Raw genomic sequence first — 21,422 nt, 5'->3', positions numbered from 1 at the left:
GCACAGGTGTTTTTCGGGCACGACCTCATTCACGGTAGTGTCCGGTTCCTGGTTCCCATACTGACTAAACAATTCCGGTGCGATATTGAACGCCTTAAAAAAATTAACACCGAAGATCATACGTGTACCCACGTCCGGTATTACATAAAATTTAATTTCGCGTGTTAAATTTTTAGCTTTAACAACCAAGTACATACACCCGATTATTCTCGAACGAGTTTTATTAGCCGCTATAATATGAGTATTATCCGTGGCAGAAACCAACTGGGCTCCCAATGACAAAAAGTCCCTATGCGAGTTCGAACCTATAATACTGATCCCTGCCCCAGTATCCAAAAGACCACGAAAAGAACGACCTAAAATTCCCACCGACATGTGAGGTCGCTCGTCTTTATTCAAAATGAACCGATTCCGAACCACCGAAACGGGAAGAGACATTAAAGTACTAACTATAAGTGGGTAATCAGGACAGTCTGGATTAACCCCAATGTCCCCCATAATATCTTCACCAAAATCGACCAAATTACATGAGTTCCCACGCTCCAAATCGTGGGGACTCGACATTCGGCGGTCCGGAATAATTAGTTTTTTGAAACACCAGGCACAGCACCTGCATCTGGCGAAGTAGAAGTAGAAGCTCTAGGAAAACAATTGGGACAATCTGGGTAAGACACTCCCGCCCTACCACATTTGAAACAAACTACCCGTTTAGACTTACACTCCCTCAGACTGTGCGTATCTACACGACAACGAACACAGAACGGCTTCTCCAGCGGATTGGCTGCCTCAACTTTAGGACGCGAAGAGGTTTTACAACTCAAGTCTGCGGCCAAGGTAGACGATGAAGGTCTGGGAGGCTCCACAAAAGCATTAGCCCGCTGCCAGCTGTCCTCAAGCACGCGACACACCCTCTTCAAATCCTTTAAGGTAGTAACCGACTGAATGGCCAAAGGTACCGTATACTCCGGGCGAACATTAATTGAAACTATGTCAAATTTCTCCTGATCCGACAATTCCGTATTCAAACGACTGAAATAATTCTGCATAATGCTAATGTATGTAGAAATGTTCTCATTAGAACCCTGAGTACGATTTCTAATTTCTTTCAATAAGCGCCTGTCATAATCGAATGGCAAAAATTCATCTATTAATTGGTCCCAAGTGGACACCTCAGTGCGTATACCGCGATACCACATTAGCGCGTCCCCATCAAATAATTCTACGGCTGAAGCTAAAAGCCTGGCTTCCGTAATACGACGCGAAGCTGCCAACTCCTCAACCCGCTGTAAAAAGGCCTTAACACACGTCCGACCATTAAATTTAAGATTTAAGGAACTAACTGTTTGATATTTATTAAAGCACGAGGTAGCAGGAGCTGTCGATGAAGTTTCAGGTTGGACAGGGTTCCCCGAACCTTCCATCGCATCATCGAACCCAGCATTGGAACGAGTCGACACAAACACCGATAGCATATTATCTAACTTTGAAAGGATTCGCATGAGTCGATCCGTTAACCCCGAGTGCAAAGTGACATCAGCGGACTCCTCCGGGTTAATCCGTGTTAAACGATGATACAAGTGATGCCCTAAAGCCTGTACCCGGTTAAGAGACTTTAAAGTTATTGGAGTCTTGGCGGCCGTGGTCAAGTTTTCCAATTCAGTCAATTTATTTTGAATTATAGCAAGCTCCGGCGAAATGTGTCCAACATACTCTTCGATATCATCTGATGGTAAGTCCCTCGCTAACTTCCTAATTTGCTCCCTCAATCCCTTTACATCGTCTGCCGGAGTGGCATCTCGTACCTTCACTTCATACTCTAGTTCATCTTTATGCAATAGATTAAAGTTAATAGGGCGGTCCTCCATTTTAAAAAATTTAAAGTTATTTTACAATTACAATCAATTTAACACAAAAGATTTTTTTTATGTTGAGCTAATAACGCTAATAACCCTATGACAATACCCCTGTTCGGGACACAGTAGTGCATGCAAAAACAATGTAAATAAGATTTGAAACAATAAAATTGACCTTGTGTGCTCGGCCCAATACAACAATACACTTCTACTAAATAAAATTATTAACCTTACTATTGTTCACAATAGTACCCAAAAAATAATCCTAAGAGGTAAGTTATTTATTTTTAATCTATCTGGAATTTAAATACCAGCAAGAATGTATATTTAAAGTTTAGACTATTAATATTAACTCTTATCACTAACACTATTCAATTTGTATAATAAGTATTCAATTGACACATGTGCTGTTATCACTAAAGGTTATGACAGTAAGTAGAATTAATGCTACAACAAGTAGGTACACTAAGAAAAAAAAATGTTCAACCATAAATTCCTTTAGCTAACTTCTATGTGACTAAAGGTAGCTCGCTAGGAACAAAGCCCCACGTTGGGCGCCACTGTTACCAAAATTATTTTAGGGTGGCTATACTAAAGATTTTAAGGCGAGAAAAGAAAAAATACAACCACTGTAATTAAAACGTTTATTCTATGATAAAGACAAGGAAAGTTATTACTAGGGCCTTAAGGGCCTTGCAAACACTGCAGTTATCTTAGTCTAGCTCTTAATTTTATTTAACTTGAGACTCCAATAAGGTCGAGGGAGCGAATGTGGGTTTAGCGGCTAAAATCTTATGGTTGAACACTTTTACTCAAATATTTGCAATTGAACTAGAATAATGTTGGGCGCCGTAGGAGTAAATTAAAAGTTGGAAGGAGCTGACCTGGTCCGCAGAGTTTAGGGTACCAACAACACCGCCACGTCGTCAACCTCTCAGGTACAGGCCAAGGCAGCACCCGCCGAACACCAGTCAACGTTGTCAACCGGGCACACAAGTAAAACCCGCGCCAGGCGGATTTGCAGGTAAAATGTAGACCCTGGAAAAGTTTTCAAATAGTAAGACAAGAGTACACAACGCTTTAGCAACGCTGGAACCTAAATAACCTTGCAACAAAATGGAGTCCAGACATACATAATTTCGAATTTGGAACGACACGCGTCAGGTCAAGGTTAACATTTGACCAGCGCGGCGGAAGGTTAACTCTAAAAAAAAACAAATGATAACTTACTCGCTGTGGAAAAATGGCCCGCAAAAGGTGCTTTGCAACATATGTCGACACAAGCGAGGTCTATAGAACACGGGCATCAAGGGCCACTAAATTTGGGGCGGCATGGCTCCAGTTTTTCGCCTGGGCTGAAAATAAAAATCACCACACTATTAAACTGAATCTTACACACAAAACCGTCGCAAAAATCACTAAAATACTCACTCAAAAGGGAGATGTCTCCCGATTGGGTTAGAAATCGCCTGAACAGGCTTTTTGGTTGCGGAACAACACCCACGAAAATGCCCGTCCTTCATTTTGGCAGAATAATGACAGACCAAATGACAGAATTGCCACAGCCCGAACTGGATTCGTGCGATCCTAGGTGATTTTGAAAAGAAAACATTACCCTTCTTCTTTACTTTATTTGGACTAATATTAAATAGAAAGAAAGAACAATATTCGAAGACAATTTTAATTTACAAACCCCTTTGATTAAAAAAAAACCAAAAATATAGGAAGGCACCGAACTTATTTTTAATCTAGCAACCCGGACCATGTTGTTATCGACTGTGCTCGCTAGATGGCGTTAAGAGTAACAAGCGAATATGGGTCACATACCGTTTGATATTGAAAAAATAAAGAAATAGAAATTTAGTTGTTACAGCATCTAGCATCGAGTAGCGGAACTATCAGTACTGCTACTTGACAATAGATGTAGCCACCGACCGGAAAGTCTTATGCTGTTGAGATAAGACTTTCCGGTCGGTGCTACATCTATTGTCAAGTAGCAGTACTGATAATTCCGCTACTCGATGCTAGATGTAGACACTGAAATTAATAGTCTGAACTGATGTATGGAGTGAGCACTCTATGTATTTTTTTCTCTATGGTATCGTATAACCTTTTGAGCAAGTTGCCCGCTAACTATCCACAGAGTTTCCAAAGAAAAATACCGATACATTTCCTCTACTCGATGAATAGAGAAGTTTCCCGATGCTTGTTATATTGAGGACAGGCGAAGCTGTTTTATACAGCGGGAACACTTTTTATGTCTCACTGACATTGATTTTAATAAAATAATCATTATCGCTGTTGATGACATGCTGGACATGCAGGCTAATTCGAACGTACCCTGACATCAGAACTATATCTGAATTAATGTCTTCTAGTTATCGTGCGTCTCGCTCGCGCCAATGCATGTACTGACATGTACGAGCGAAATGCGCGATAACTGAATAACATCATTTCGATGTCAGTGTGCGTTCGAATTGGCCTAGTGGTTCAGAGAAGAAGAATAAATAGGTCAAATACATTGTTGCATATTTCTTCAGACGAGTTTTCTCGCCATCTTTTGTCTGTACGAAAAGTGCCTTTTCTTGTGTGGGTAAACATACTTAATGCCCGTGTTTGGGAAATTCCGATTTAAGTAGATATATGATTAAAGTGTAATACTTATGACTTTTATTAGTAATGAGGATCTGGGAGACCGAGCTTTGCTCGGAAAACATAGAAACTCAAAAATGCGCGTTTTCCCAGAGATAAGACCTAGCTAAATCGATTTTTTGCTCCCGAAAACCCCCATATAGCAAATTTCATCAAAATCGTTAGAGCCGTTTCCGAGATTCCCGAAATATATGTTATATAGACATATGTTCAAGAATTGTTCGTTTAGGTATCAAATATACTTTGCGAGTATAATGCTACAATAAGCTGTGGCGACATGCCCACGGGGTTATTCGAGAGTTATCTTATGTGTTTTAATATATAAAAGCGACGTCTCACAGGAGTATGTGTTTTAATAGTTTGTGTAGTTAGTAAAAAGTTTTTGAATAAATAAGTACATAATTTATATAGTTAGTCTTCAAGTAAGGATTTTTTAAATATTGACGGAAATCGCGTGTGATCCGACTTCTTTACATTTTTATCACGGTATATTTTTGATAATAATATTAGAACCGTATTAGAGTCCTTAATAGATTACAATAACGTATAAAATAATTTAAATAAACCCTAAAATATGCAACGTGACCACAAAACAACTTACATATTCCCAGTTGCATACTGTACCCTACTTTGGAGATCACATCACTGAACATAGTGATTATTACACCTAACCTCGTGACCCGCACTGTTACAACTTCCCAAACAATCTAGCCATGCACGAAATTGCTTAATTTAGTTTTCAAACAGTGAATTCTCTTATTTGGCTAATTGCAAATCTCGATTCCCTTTAGTGTCTGATTTAAATTAAGTTAGCTTTCCGACTCGCTAAATTTGCGTCGAATTAACGTTCCGTAACTTTGGCTTGCGTATGAGCAAAATGGTTTCGGAAAACTAATTTATGCTTATTAAAAGCTATATATTTATTAGGTAATTGAATTAACATCGTGTGCTGAAGTAACAACATGCTACCTCGTTAACGGAGTTTAATATACTAGGTACATGATTTAAATATTTAATACCGCACTAATTTGAATGATACTTAGAAAACGATTTTATTAATCCAATTTTTTTGTAAATACTTTGGGTACTTACTTGGTTCCGTTGAATATTTCACTAAGTAAATATATTAAGAAAATATTGATTTTGGTAATATAGCTGCTCAAAGAAATGATAAATATACCTATATGTTACGGTAATTTTAGAAGGTTAATAAAACTTAGTATTACCCAAGCCTTTTGGGTAAGGTCCGAAAATTTAAACAATATTAATCTGTATTCGGCGTTTACCTGTAGGTACACGTCTAGGTCTACCCAACTGAAAGTACACGAACATCATTTAGAAAGAAATGATTGAGACGACATCATTAAAATCCCAAAATGTTTACTGGAGCAACAGTACAGTTAGGAACCAATCCATTACATTATCATCACTTGTAACAAGTGATGTGCACTTTAAAGGAGTGTTTGGCTGTGACCAGTTGTGCTATTGTTTTTTTTTATCGTTCTGGTATTGAGGTGACATATCACCGTTTCTATTATATAACCTGCAACGACAAATAAATCATACAATTTCTACGCCCTCGTTCAAATAAGTCCGCTGTAACTCAACACGGTCACACAAAGTCCCTCAAGCATCGGAGGTCGTATCGAATGGTGCTCGACACTCGATCTACGGGTTGAATTACAAACCGCGGAATAACGAGAGCGAGTTATTTTTGTGTCAATAACTGTGTCACGATGTAATATTTTAATGATGCGTTTGCGGTAGAAAATGATGCGTTAAACATTACTCGGATTTATGTCATCGTCTTTGAGGCTGGTTGATGTGGTAATTTAATTTAAGAGCTATTGTATGTGCTAGATTGCTTAAGTGTCCCTATTTTTTGTCATTGTGTCATTGTGCAGATATTTTAATACAAAATTCGTATATTTTAGCTAATTCTCACTAGACGAAGCACAAGAGCAAGGGCAATTATATTGTTCTGATTTCGAGTTCGAATTGTTAGAATTAGAAACCATTAGCAACTTTTATCTGCGCAACTATTTTGTCTCTCACATCACGTTTATGGGGAGTCGCGTCGCTACGTGTGCGCACTTCCATACTAACCCATAGACTTGATGTGAGAGACAAAATAGTCGCGGAGACAAAAGTTGCTCGTGCGCGCATACCCTTATAATTCGGTAGTAACAAAAAAATTCTTAACTGAATTCTGATAGATTGGGCTCAAATGGTACAAACACGAATGTAAAATAGATTAGTCTCTACCGTATTACTTTGCAAGTCAATTACATGCATACGCAATTACGCATAGGTACTTAACATATATTATATTTTCTATACAAATTGATCTGTTTTCATTATTTTTGCATGTAAATAAAGAGAGGTAACCACGGGTGGAAAATACTTTTTAAATCGGCTAACGTAAAAGCGTTTTTATTATCATCATACTGATCTCATATAGTGAATCAAACCGTGAACGCGTTATCAATGGAGGTACACCGTAATTAAACGTATAGTTTCCACACAAACGTTCGGTCTCGCTCGTGACTATCGCTTGCCCAAGCGCAGGCTTGCTACGCTTTATATCAAAATAGTGGCGTTAAAATGTTGCTGCAACAATTTGATTTACTACATTTTCTAGTCTGATTCAAGTACTTGTACTTTTATGACAATGTTTTCATGTTCTGTTACGCATTAATGAAAATATTTGAAATAAATTTAAACAATTAGAATAGGTACCAGAAAAAAAAAATAGGGTTCGCTCGAAGTGCAAATTGTACAAACGCACGCTAATACTAGCCTCCGTGGTAAGACGGTTCTTACCGCCGGCCTGGTAAGAACCGTAATATACGGACGGGTGAAATATTCACACTCTATTCTTCTATTGCCGTTATAACAACAAATTTAATAATAAAATAAAAATAACCTTAAACCTTTTTTTGCCCCATACGAAAATTATAAGACAGAATATTTTCATTATTGTTAAAATTTTCACGTATTCCTTACTTTTGTCTCTGTAAAAAGTATCTATAACGGAAAAATAATCCGCATAATAACAAATCGTAGAATGCTGGGGTCAAGCGTCTGTCACTCTTAAGGAAATTTACTTCCAACGACTTTGTCATTGACTCACATCTGAAATTTTCTCTGATTGTAAAATATCCGCTAAATAAAGCTACATTTTAGACGCTTCTGATTCTTGCGCCAGGCTGGCACGATTTCGTTCACCATTCAAAGCGAAATTAAATGCACTGCATTTAAAGAGTTTTTGTGTTACCACGCAATAAGATTAGTGGTAAGTGGTACATTGAAACCCGTTCCTCTAGCGCAGCTGCTCGACTCCGGATTTTGTTAAAAAGTTTGCTTAAATAATTGAAAACGCTTATCTGTCATGGCTATGCATATTTTCAGATAATCTGGATGCGACGCGGCTATTTATTTGAAGCGACATGATATTAAACCTTATAATTATTCCCTATTACTATCTCAACTAGTTAAGCACTAAGACTTCTTAAAATATTCTTTATTTACATTGAAACAAATAACAAAACAATATATTATAATAAATATATTCGAGTATTGTATGTCTGTCTAAACTGCTTTTCCGCGTTTATTACATACACGAAACATCTGTCGTTCAAAATTATCCCGTAATATCTCATTACATTTACCAATCACCAGATTCAATCAGGAGCAAAATTAATCTGACCCCAGCGCATGTCACCTTACGTCACGGCACCTAGGCATCGTATTCAGAGCAGGTTATCCTCGTAACCTATTGTTCCAGTAAATTGAATACCATACTATAACTTGAACGTTTCTATTAAAGACCTAACGTTATGATCAGAATATTTTAACCAAACAGTTATTTGCCATTGCTCGCTGGCAAATCTTGAGTCGGAACTTTTGGGCTTCTGTTAATGACCAAGTTTGGGCGCCATAGGTTAGGATAGGCAGAATACACATGTCGACGAGTTTGCGTTTTAGTGCTAGTGGAAGGTTGCCCTTCATTAACGCCTTCATGGCGCTCTTCCAGGCGTTTTCGATGCGTCGATCGATTTCCTTGGACTGCCTGTTATCGAAGGATGCTATCTGGCCCAGATAGATGTATTCGTCAACGTATTGTATATCCTGCCCATCTACCTTGACCCCATGTTTCGCGCCATTGGTCATTAACTGGGGTAAATATAGCCTAGATAATTTTATGTACATTTACGCAGCTGCAGTTGACATTTGAATGTCACTTTATTTAGGATGAATGTGAAATCAAAATTAATGTTTAGTTTAGTTTAGTAACGGAATTCGCATACAATCCAATTCTTGTACATAATGAAATTTCAGAGGTTAATTTCGTTAGCCAAATTTTGTACCTAAAAGGCAAGAAACTACAATGAAAACGGGAAATAGTCTGTTACGACTGCCAACAGCAATATTTCGATGGAAAAAATACATTGTCTACAGCCAGCCAATCCGATCTTTCGATTGAGCGGCCGGCGGATTCAAAGGCGTGTAATCAAACTGCCGTACGTATTGTCGTCCGGTAGGAACCGGGACAAAACCCCTGGCCGCCCGTACCGGACTGAATTAGAGACAAACTATCTATGTACCGGATACACGATATTCACTACCTCTGGTTTACAGATCACGAATATTTGGCTAATAGGCTTTTTTGGAGGGTAGGTAAACAAATAGGTTTTTTTTACGTAAAAGCTTCTGGGTTACCATTAGTACAGTCGACTGATATAGATCTTTTAAAAACTTATTTTTACTACGTTCTTCTTGTTGCCAATTATTCCAGGTAAATGTTTCCTATCTCTTACGAGTAATTATTTTTTTGTTTTCCCATACTTTACTTTTTGTTTTGTGATTTTCGTTTTTAAACCGTTTTTTTTTAGGATTTTCTTTATTACAAAATAATCGAATAGGAGTTCTTCTGAGAAACGTCAGTTAACCTAAATAAAACGAAGCTAACATAAACGTAAACTACTGTATGTACTCGTACAGAATAGGATCAGAAGCACGTGTAAGATTTTAACTAGATTAATCCAACTGTTGATGTGTCAGATACCCATAAACCAAGATCTGAGAGCTTATTTACAATAAACACCCAGTTGTTCCCAAATATAACCGAACCCACCTAAGCCCCGTCATATAAGACACTTGTTAAATACATTTTCCTACCGTATTTTCTAAGGCTGAAATATATATTTATTAAGTATCCATCATTTATTTATCCGTTAATTTTTTGACTGAGACAGCCAAATAATGGGCTAATTATTATTGTTCATGTTTGCTCTAAACAACAGCGAGAAAAACATATAATTCGAAGGAGTACTTTGCGGTTAGTCAAATGAATTGTTGTGTGAATAATTCCTCTGTAGCCAAGAAATACAAAATTTTATTAATAGGGAAAGTTGAAAATGAAAGAATTAGCTTACTTTGACCTACCTGTCTAGACTGTTGTACTCCAAGTAATAAGGACAATTTCAGTAAGAATTTGATAAGCTTTGCGTTATTAGTTTCAAGTTCACTGAAGACTCTTTGTTATTAAAACGAGAACGGTATTTAACGAAGTATTTTATCATTTTCAGATATATGATACACCAGAGAGCGCGAAGACGAAGAAATGGTCATCAAAATTGAAACTGAATACTTCAGGGAGTGTAAAATCATCAGATAAATCACCGGAAAGCCCATATATGTATGGAACCATCAGCGGACCCAGTGGGTCGTCTTTATCCAAGTCCATGAAGTACGCTGAAACATGGTTGTACGGGTCCGTGAGGACTCAAACCCCACCGATGAGACCCACTGTGTTCTCAGCGTATCCGGAAGTACCTGGCCCTGTTCTAATAAGTACTCCTCAAAAACCAACACCTCACAACTACGCTGTAATACTATGTTCCTGTCCTGAGTACCTTAATGGTACAAAGAAAACCAGCTCTACCAAAGTCAGTATATGTAAGAAATGCAAGGGATCTCGTTTACCGTTAACAATAGCCGAAAGCCCGCGGATGTTAGTGGGAGGCACAGTCAGGGGACATCAAGTGAATAGAGATGCTGGTTTACTTAGAGCTGGGACGGTCAGGGTTCAAGGATCCAAGGCGAGACCTTCTATACTTAAATCAAATGGAGATAACGATCCTTACGATTTGATGAGAAGAAGTCGGTTAGCACCTCCACATGAAGCTCGTATTGGAAGTCAATTCTCAACGACTCGTTCACGGGCTAAAAGTATCAGCCCATGTAGAGGAAAAAATAAGAAACCGAGTCCAGAATCGCAACGTAAAATTAGAAGTAAATCTGTTAGTAGAGTCAATGAAGTCTGGGTTGACGAAGATAATAATTCAAACGTCAACGATTCTAAGAAGTCTATTTTATCATGTGACATCAATCCATATGATCTGGTTAAGTCAAGTGGTCATTCAAAATCATTAGTCGAAATAGAATTTGATGATGATTATGCTGATATGTTTCAAGATGCTCTCAAAGTCGGTAACCCTAGACTACTGAGTAAATCCAAGTCAGATACTAATGTTAAAGCTATTGGTGGCCAACGAATTCGTATATCAGATGAATCTAAGACTTACACTGTACAAGATACAACTTCTTACGACTCCTTAAACTGTGATCTCAAAAATTTTGAAATGAAAACGCAGGAAATACCTGCCTTATTACCAAATATTAAAACTGAGAGCAACAAATCGTTGACTGTAAATAAACCCACTAATAAAAAGACTCTTCACTTATCTCCCGCAAATCGTACAAAACAGAAAAGTGTTTCTCCAAAACGACCACCGAGAAGAGTACGAAATACAAGAACCGATGATGATAGTGAAAGTGACAACCAACGTTTACCAGAACGTAATTATGTTAGAAAAGCACCCTCAGATAACTCACGAAATCAAAAATATAAAACGAATAACTCTGAAAATATAAAATCTATACTAAAAAAACCAAGAAATTACGATTTATATATAGCAAATCCAAAATCAGAACAATCCGATGAATCGTCTGAAAAGAAACGAAGCAACGCTTCACAGTTCTATCTTCCAAAGCCAAGGGAGAAAGGCTTTACTACGACACAGAACATGTTACAACGAAAACGTGTCCAATTTTTGGTAGAAAATGAAGAAACAAAAGTTATTTACACAGCAGAATTCAATCTTCAAGAAAATACGGTTAGAGGAATACCAGGAGATATACCAGTAGACGTGGAAGACGACATAGTAGCAGAAGGTGATATTGTCAGCCACAGTTTGACAGAGGTTGACGTTGAACTGGCGAAATTAATCACACAGAGTACAGGAAATGATCCAAGCCTTTATGAAGACGTACAAGTGAATAACAACTTTGGAGTTATCGCGGACGGCACCAGCCCCGTTGAAACCAATCTCTTTTCAAATAATGCGACGAACTCAACAGAAGAAAATGTAGCCGGTTTGTATATTTTATTGTGATATAAAATAATCGTAATTTATCGTTGCATGACATGATGTATGTTAAGAAAAGAAACATTGTAGTTGCGATTTAGATGTATTACTTTTATTATTGTTATTATAGATAAAATACTAGCTTTTTTCATAAATGCTCTTACTACAAGCCTCAATTAACTTTTCATCGTTTGTCTTAATCTGTGATTCAGGCTTTTGTATTTGTAACCAAATAAGGAGGTAACTAACTTTTGTATTTTGTTGTTTTCGCAGATAACGAAGTTCCAAAAATACCTGTTCTGCGTCGCTCAGAATCAGAAAGACTAACTTCGATTATGTCAGTTGCACCTCCTAAATTTCTGGATACTATGGCGTTGCGTCCTAAACCTAAACATGGACATACAAGTCAAGTCTTTTTGGGATCTCTCAATGAATACGAACATAAGAAAGAGAATAATTTAAGAAACGAATCGTCGCAAATGCATAATTCTCAACTGGTTGAAAATAATGTATCTCATGAAGAATCAGGAAACCTAAGTGATAATAGTGACATAACACAAAAAATTCTAAATAATTTGCGACGAGGTATATCAGAATCTCCTGAGCCGCCTCCTAGGCTCAAAGTAAAGGACCGTAAACTAAAGAAAAATAATTACGTAAAAACTCGATTCGTTAGGAATAATTCTACAAGTTCTACAAGCGACGAATGGTCTGACGCAAATGATAATGAACAAAGAACTGTTTTAAGAGTAAAACAATTTGATTCCGATGAGGGTGAAGAACCCAACACTTCAATGAAAACAACAGAAAATGAGCCTAGAAAAACATCTATTCAGATAAGCGGTAATGAATGCTATTCAACAATGAATGTCAGTAGCGATACGCCTATTTATCTTTCTTCAGTCGTGGTCAATGACGGTTCAGGAAACACGTGTGATACTTATCAGACTGGAACCACAGTTACGATTAGTGTTGGAACTCCTCAAAAAGAAATAAAGAAATCTAAGAGTCAGATCTATATAGGAACGTCCTTGTCTAACCGCAGAGAAAAGAAAGAGGAGTCAAATACATACGAAGAGTATTATAATGATAATCAATCAATCAATTCCAATAATACACCTAATTCATTTAATGACCTCAGTGCATCTGATATGTCCACAATACTAAATGATCCTGTACAAGCTGTCAAATTAAACCTTGTTCCACACGTTTGTGGCAAAAATAATAATTTATTGGATAACAGTGTTGAATCTTTTGATCAATCTCCAGATGAAAACCAGTCACAAAATGGAAATTTTGTTAGTAAACTCTTTGACGATCCATTCTTTGGCCATTTAGCAGAAGGTCTCGACTCAGGTTTAGTAAAAAAATTAATAGAAAATTCGCTTATTAAACTTCAAGAGACTAAACACCAGGATGGACCTGAAACACAAGAAATCACTATCGGAGAATTGATTGAAAGCTCTTTAAAGAATCTCAAAGAAGAAATTAATAAAAGAGAAGAGACGAAAATGAATAATAATGTCAACGAACAGAATAGCGCCAGAGATGACGAGTCGGACAAGAAAGCAGCCGACACGTCAGCTTGTCTAGAAAACGACGACAACGGCTGCTCTGCTCCCTATGAAAGTATGGAGTATGAAAGCGGTGCTATGGGAGTATTTTCAGACCTTGAACCTATGTCAGACTGTTACAATGCGTCCGCGAGCGAACTTTCTACTGAAGATGACACCACTTCAACAAGATCTAAATTTTATCAAATGTTAGTTGATGCTGCGCTTTGCGATATTGAGATAGGAAGCAACACTGATGATGATCATCACTATGAATCAATCCGTCTTAACAGTGATCCTATTTATGAAGAAATTGGTGATATGCCGCCCCCATTACCAGTTAATCCTCCTCCAACATCATTATCAATATTAGATGAAGAAAAACGATGTGGTTCGCGGTCGATTTTTGAAGGAGCATCAAAATATGATATTTTATCCTATTTGGTTGATGCTAAAGAAAGAGGTATCGATGACGAAGATACGTATATTACCAGTTATGGCACTGAAAACGATTCACTGAATCAATCCAAAGACAAACTTATAACTTCAGAAATAAATACGCATCTGAGCAGTAACACAAGCCATCTATCAAACGCATCTGATTCGAGTGAAGACAATTCATTAATTATTAACCATGACAGTATTGAAAAAACTCTTGTTTGTAAGAAAACATCCGCTGAAATCGAAAGAAACGATTCTGGTGTTGGTTCAGAGACAAGTAAGTCATCTAGAAGTCGACTACAGGGGAAAATATCACCGTGCAATACATTGACGGATAAGGACACTCCAATACATCTCTGTGAAGATTGTGATACTACGGTTGAGACGCAAGTTACAGAACAAGGTTTGTATGGCTCGAAAAATAATATATGTACCAAAACTATTGTCGTGTCTTTGGTGAAGTTTAGGTAGTGAATAAGTGAATCAAAAAATTAATAACGTTTTTTCAGGTTCTTTATATGCTCCACTAGTATGCCGAAAATGCGCGAAGAAACGGGCAGAGAGAAAAGAAATCATAACGGAAATTGTAGAGACTGAGGAAAAGTATGGGCGGGATTTGCAAATTATTCTTGAGGAGTTTTACAAACCCATGTTGGTCGCGGGCTTACTTAATCAAGAACAATTAAGTGCAATTTTCCTTAATGTTGAAGAACTTATTGAAAATAATCAAGTGATGTCTGAAAAATTAAGAGACGCCCTTGAAATTGCGATTGACCAAGGAGATGAGGTACGTTTTTTATAACTTCCGTTTCATTGAATTTAATTCTTTATTCGTCTCATTTAAATCGTATTACATTTTAAAATTAAAATAATGCGGTTATAATCGCGTATTACTGACACAACTAGAGCGATATGTTTCGAATGCATCGGGCATTTATCTTCAATGCATGATTTTAATTGTTTTATTATTAATAATTGCAGGTAGTCCGACATACCACAATAATTTAAATGAAATGAATTGCATTTTGTGTTTCAGGACTTATTGACAGTCAATGTGGGGAAGATACTTCTTGAGTGTTCTGGCATGCTGACAGCATTCCAGTCATACTGTGTGAAACAAGCGGGCGCTGCGCTTCTACTAGCGGGCCTTGAGAAAGATAAAGAACTTCTTCGGATATTTTTGCGAGTATCACAAATGGAAAACACTGTTTTGCGGAGGATGAACTTAAATTCTTTCTTAATGGTATTGACCTTATTATTTAGTTATCATAGTTACACAGCTCTCTCCATGTAACCTGGACAAGATCTTGCTTTCTACCTTGCACGAAATTACTGTCTCGAGTCGTTCTTTCCCTGTTTAAATTGTCTTTGATGTTTCCTTATTTGCTGTTATTAATGGAAGCATCATGTCGTGTAGGTAAAGTATTCAATAAATTTATTATCAGCAATTTTCTATCGTTATCGTCTTTTTTAGGGTTCCGTAGCCAAATGGCAAAAAACGGAACCCTTATAGATTCGTCATGTCTGTCTGTCTGTCTGTCCGTCTGTCCGTCTGTCCGTCTGTCTGTCCGTCCGTATGTCACAGCCACTTTTCTCCGAAACTATAAGAACTATACTGTTGAAACTTGGTAAGTAGATGTATTCTGTGAACCGCATTAAGATTTTCACACAAAAATAGAAAAAAAACAATAAATTTTTGGGGTTCCCCATACTTCGAACTGAAACTCAAAATTTTTTTTTCATCAAACCCATACGTGTGGGGTATCTATGGATAGGTCTTCAAAAATGATATTGAGGTTTCTAATATCATTATTTTCTAAACTGAATAGTTTGCGCGAGAGACACTTCCAAAGTGGTAAAATGTGTGTCCCCCCCCCTGTAACTTCTAAAATAAGAGAATGATAAAACTAAAAAAAATATATGATGTACATTACCATGTAAACTTCCACCGAAAATTGGTTTGAACGAGATCTAATAAGTAGTTTTTTTTTATACGTCATAAATCGCCTAAATACGGAACCCTTCATGGGCGAGTCCGACTCGCACTTGGCCGCTTTTTTAAATTAAACTCGTGGGTCATCTTTCAGGTACCTGTGCAACGTGTAACAAAATATCCGCTCCTGCTATCCCGGCTTCATCGTTCAACGGCAGCTTGTGCTGCTGAAAGGGATGACGTGCGCAGCGCCCAGCGTTGTGTCGAATCCAGACTGGAGGAGATGAACGCAGCAGCGGCAGCGGCGGCGGCTGCAGCTAGAGATGTTCCCTTGTGGAGAAGACTTGCCGCGGCCAGAAGAACCGCACACGATCTCCACGTTGCCGATATCAGGCTAAGAAAGATGGCCGTTGACATACTTGACTGGAATCACGATGATGCAAGGTACCTATTCGAACTTTTCTACTTTTATAGGCGTTATTGGCATCCGGAAAACGAGTAATACTTACTTACTCAATGCGAAAATCAGTTTCAAAACATAATTAAAATGCAAGGACTTATTTATGCTTTACAGCAGGAATACTGCCCGCCCACCACGCACGCAAGCGATATCTGAAAACTCGTTCAATTGTTTACAGTATTAGCGCAATAAATTCCAAGTTCAAAATGGTATCCATTACATTTGTATAATGTTTTTTATTCGCGAATATGCCTCGAGTCCCCTACACAAAACACAATTTAATTTCGTTAGAAGTCGACAAAATGTCAAAACAAAAGATTTCCAATTTGTAAAACCTAATAGAAGGAACAAAAACTATTATCTGGCCGAGATTAAAGTCTTCAATCTAATCCCGATTTAATTAAAAAATAAACAATGTCCTTCGGGCCATTCGCGATAATTTCGGCAAATTGTAGTCCTTGCACATTCTCGTGCTATTGGCGGATGGGACAAATGACCCCATTACTGGAACATTGCGGCCCGCAGGTTTATCTACGGGTTAAGTGATAAATGTCATGCGGGAGCAGAGTTTTTAACCCCTCTTCGTTTTATGGGTCGTCATTTTTAATGGTGTCTCTCATGCTCTTTATTTGGAATGCAGTAATGTTTTTATTTTAATTTTAAATTTGTATGTTTTAATCTATTAAGCTTAGTTACGTTTTATTTGCTTAAATTCATTCTGTTCTGACGGTTTAATGGCGAAACGTTGCACTAAAATTTTATTTTCACGCCCGGTAGCAGAGCCACACGTTACTGTACAATATTTTTTGGTAAGCACATACTTATAAATCTTCTGAAACCTGTGTATGTTGCATTTAGTTTCGTATCTAAAAGGAAAATTTACATTTTTGTAGAAAATATATCTTCCGCTATTTCTTGTTACTTGCATCGTAAAACTGATAGTCGTCGCTTTAGTGGCAGTAACAGAGGCAAGTGCTATTCCCGAGGGCTCTTTATTGCTGGAGAGCTTCAGAAATACAAGTAATTATACGTGTAAAAAGGAAATAACGTTTCAAGCCGTAATTCGGGACAATTCCGATGCTTAAAAATATATCGCACATAAAAATGTCGTTAAGTGAAGAGAGAATGGCCTAACTACATCGATCAGTGCGATTCTTACTCTAGTATGCTTTTATTACTCAAATGAATTATATCACTCTATTTGATATTAGGTAGAACAAAGCTTAATGTGATTATTTATTAATAGCTTCTGCCCGCGACTTTGTCTGCGTAGGATACTGATGATCACTACATAGTATAAAACAAAATCGCTTCCCTGTCTGTCTGTCTGTATGTATGCTTAAATCTTTAATATTACGCAACGGATGTTGATGCTGTTTTTTTCATAGATAGACTGATTCAAGAGGAAGGTTTATGTATAATTTGTTAACCCGTGCAAAGCCGGGGCGGGTCACCAGTAATTGATAAAAACCAGCCTATCCTAAGAGGTACCAGCCAGACGACAGACATACAGAGTTACTTTCGCCTTTTTTATATCATATTAGTTAGTAGTGATTGAAAGAGTTTTGCATGCTGTTATGTTTACTTTTCGAATAGCCTCAAAGTCGTCGTCTGTTTGCAGAGCGTCTAAAATTGTTTTCATAATATGAGTACTGAGTAGAGTAGACAGAACGGCGAGGTGGGTAATTATTATGTCGGTTGCAATATGCGCTGCGCTCCAGGAGCTGCCATGCACGAATTTAATGAAGTTTCATTTAATGGAACATGTCTACGTAATTTCCTTTCATTCCGAAGTAATTGTATTGTGTCTGAATTGTATTCACAAAGGGTTATATTGTATTCTCTTAATTGTGATGTGTTAAATTCGATTGAATGTGTGATAATATCAAAAGCAGATGACACTCCGCAAGCTGGTATTACACATACATATACAAGGCCAGTAGTACACAAACTGTACAAAATACTTGTTTGCGTGTAAGGTTGGTTGTTTTATGCCCTTCCTCGGATGGTTTCATATGCAATAACTGTTAAACAAAACTGTTACTCGATCAATATCCAAAATACAATCTAGGTAAATGAAAAATATATAAAAGGATAATATTTGAGATCGAGCCGAACGAAGTAACAGAGTGATCGGCGAGTAATATTGATTGGAACTCCAGAAGAAACGCACGCATCAATGGGGCACGTGCTCAAACCACTTTGATTATAGCCCCAAAAAAGCCGGATAAAATAATACGGAATTTTCAGCCTTCATCACGGCGTAGGAGGTATTGAAGGCGTAGGTACTCGTATCGACAATGAAAACATTACCAACAATACCACCGCCCTAATAGTATTAAGCGGCTCCCATCTAATTCTGTTAGCCTATGATTAAAACAATTCGCGTCGCCGTTATTTTTACCACTTCCAACTGTCAATCAATAATCGACTTTATGCTGTACGTTTCTAGGTTCGCAATGGAAGGGAAGCTGCTGTTCACCCAGCCGAATGACAACAACTGGCGGAAAGGACGCACAATCAAGCTGACACCCATCAACGCCCTTTTGGTAACTAACGGAAAGGTGATTTCTTTTTTCTGTTACAATATTTTTATAGGCAGATATACTTTACACTTAGCCTTTGTTAATGTAGAGTTTAGGAGGACAATGGACTACCGCTTCTCCATACAGACTCCCCGTTTTCCTCTTTGGATTTTATTACACTTTCCACTTAAGTACAAGATAGTTTAGGTACAATTCGCTTTATTAAAAACATCGATTTGGCACGGATTCTGCTCGGATGTTTTAAACTTTTAACAGTTCCTAAATAATATTTAAATAAATAAAAAACAGTTTGCCTACATATATTACGTGTAATAATTAAAGTAACCAATAAGAACTATAGCATTACATTCTAAGTGCATTCTATAGTTGTAATATATTATTTAATCAAAAAATATGAAATCCCCCCTAATTTAAAAATCCCCCTGCGCATGCCTCACCTTCTGCACTAGCCAATAATTCTGTACTTTCTGTTAAAATGCCACTTTCCCCTAAAACTTAGACTTCTGTACTTATAACGTTTCAGCCAACGATTACGCACAAAACGAACGAGATCCGCGAAACCAGAGAACAAAGAGATCGCGAAGCGAGAGAAAGAGAAGGCGATGCTCTATTCGCACGGAGTGGAGTGAGAGAGGCTGCTCTCCTCCTAGTGAGAGAGAAGGCGGGAAGATACACGCTGCAGAGAGAACCGCTTTTCTTGGATAGGTGCGTGGTGGCTGCGGATCATGAGCCCGAACATTTCTTCGAAGTTCACGAGATTACTACTAAGGATTCGTATATTTTCAAGGTGGGTTTCATTTAATTTCGAATATTCGCCTTGCCTGACCCCTGTCACAGGCACACAATTAGGGTAATTTTAGTACGAGTATAAGGTTGCAATTAACTGGTCAGCCTTCAATAACTAACCACCTTTTACTAAAATGAACTCTGTTTATAGGTGAACAGAATTCATTTTTAGTTTAGGGTGGCCAGTTACTGGCGAATTACCCTATAATAAAATAAAATAAAAAGAAAGTGCCCTCTATTGATATCCTTGGTATAAAATAATTTAAAAATATAGTTGAAAGTTGAGTATAGTGGTAGGTACTTAGAAATAAATAGAGTAATAATTTACTATTTGCTGAAGTATACCACTATTTGCTATTATTATTTACATGTACCTAGTTCCTTTCCTAAATTATAATTTCATTTCCTCGCGATTTAATTACAAGCTAGTGTTACCTGCACCTATATCTTACACATAACTACTTCTTTAGCAAAACTTTGATCATTTTTGTATCAAGGGTTTCACTGTTGATCAGTCCCTTATCCATCTCTAAAAATCACATGGTATATATGGATTTTTACCTTTATTTGTATGTTTGCAGGCAGAAGAAAGTTCGCGCACGCGCACTTGGTACCGACAGCTGCAGTATCACGCGCAGGGCGCCGGCGCCTGGCGCAAGCGGCGCAACGCGCTAGCCAACATCATGATCAACCCGATGCTTACTAGAAATTAACCAATACTTACACTTTACTGTACTTAGAATACTTACCAGGTTATTATATTTTATCCTTTTCAAGAATATTTATCCTTTTTAGAAAGACACTTTCTACTGAGAAGGTCAGAGAAAGATGTATGTATGTTTATTAACTCACATTTGTAGACGGGTCTATCGCGAAATTTATTTTATTACCTTTATCTACCGACGTTTCGACACAGGTTTCACTGGTCGTGGTCGCGGCTAACAATACGCGCCTATAAAATGTGAGTTAATATGTGTACAAAACGCGAAAGTTAAAATATTATGTATGTATGTTGTCTTTTTAGCAGCAAGATAATCTGGTATCTAGAAAGTATCCGGCGAAAAGATAGAAGTCTTAAGACCTTCAAAGTGAAATTACTACAACTTAATTCAAGTTCCACATAATCTATATATTGCTGATCCTTAATCACACACCAATCGTTCATGCATGGAAATGTTGACCGTAGTTATTACTTACTTTTATTTTAGTTTTGCCAAAACATAACTCTGTTTCGTTCCGTAGGTGGGAATTATAACTACTTATAGGTATTATAATCCTCATGCTGACGTATTAATTGGTTTACAGATTCTGCTGGAAGACAGTAAAAGAAACAAAAAAAAAACGTAAACTTTTAGTTTAATTGAAAATATCGTTAGGTAATTTAAAACATGGTTTATTTACTGCAAAAATAAATCACCGTTTCCAACTTGTATATAAATCAGTCAGATGAGAACACAGTTTAAATAAAATACTCGAAGTATTTTAAGTAAAGTGGGAGCTCGTTTAAAAAAAATCGAGGCAGAATCCATTTCCCATATTATTGAAAATTCCTTTTAATTGAAATTCCCGCCTCAAAATAGTTCTAGTTCAAAAATACATCAATAGATTGCTACATGCATTTAAATCGCATTTTGATGCGTGAATGCTTTATCTATGGTATTTTATCTGTGGTAAAAAATATACATCAGTAAGTGGTTATTTCTAATACAGTTTTTTAACATAAAATATTTATCACATACTTAACTCATCGGTTTTTGCCATTCGA

The 21,422-nt window shown here is 37.3% G+C and overlaps 1 protein-coding gene across 1 annotated transcript in view; it reads left to right on the top strand.

The window, feature by feature from the left end:
- The window catches only part of LOC134652061 (uncharacterized), a 210,304-nt gene extending 189,933 nt beyond the window's left edge, over positions 1-20,371 (top strand). Inside the window, exons 4-11 of the mRNA XM_063507211.1 lie at positions 10,097-11,945; positions 12,212-14,335; positions 14,442-14,719; positions 14,969-15,175; positions 16,020-16,309; positions 18,778-18,889; positions 19,395-19,658; positions 20,239-20,371. Coding sequence (XP_063363281.1) covers positions 10,097-11,945; positions 12,212-14,335; positions 14,442-14,719; positions 14,969-15,175; positions 16,020-16,309; positions 18,778-18,889; positions 19,395-19,658; positions 20,239-20,370 — 5,256 coding nt within the window. The 3' untranslated portion in view covers position 20,371. The remainder of the gene's footprint in view (positions 1-10,096; positions 11,946-12,211; positions 14,336-14,441; positions 14,720-14,968; positions 15,176-16,019; positions 16,310-18,777; positions 18,890-19,394; positions 19,659-20,238) is intronic.
- The last annotated feature ends 1,051 nt before the right edge of the window (positions 20,372-21,422 follow it).

This window comes from Cydia amplana, chromosome 11, assembly GCF_948474715.1.
Source record: "Cydia amplana chromosome 11, ilCydAmpl1.1, whole genome shotgun sequence".
Classification (NCBI taxonomy): domain Eukaryota; kingdom Metazoa; phylum Arthropoda; class Insecta; order Lepidoptera; family Tortricidae; genus Cydia; species Cydia amplana.
The sequence above is the reverse complement of the archived record's forward strand: the minus strand, read 5'-3'. Positions and strand labels throughout refer to the sequence as shown.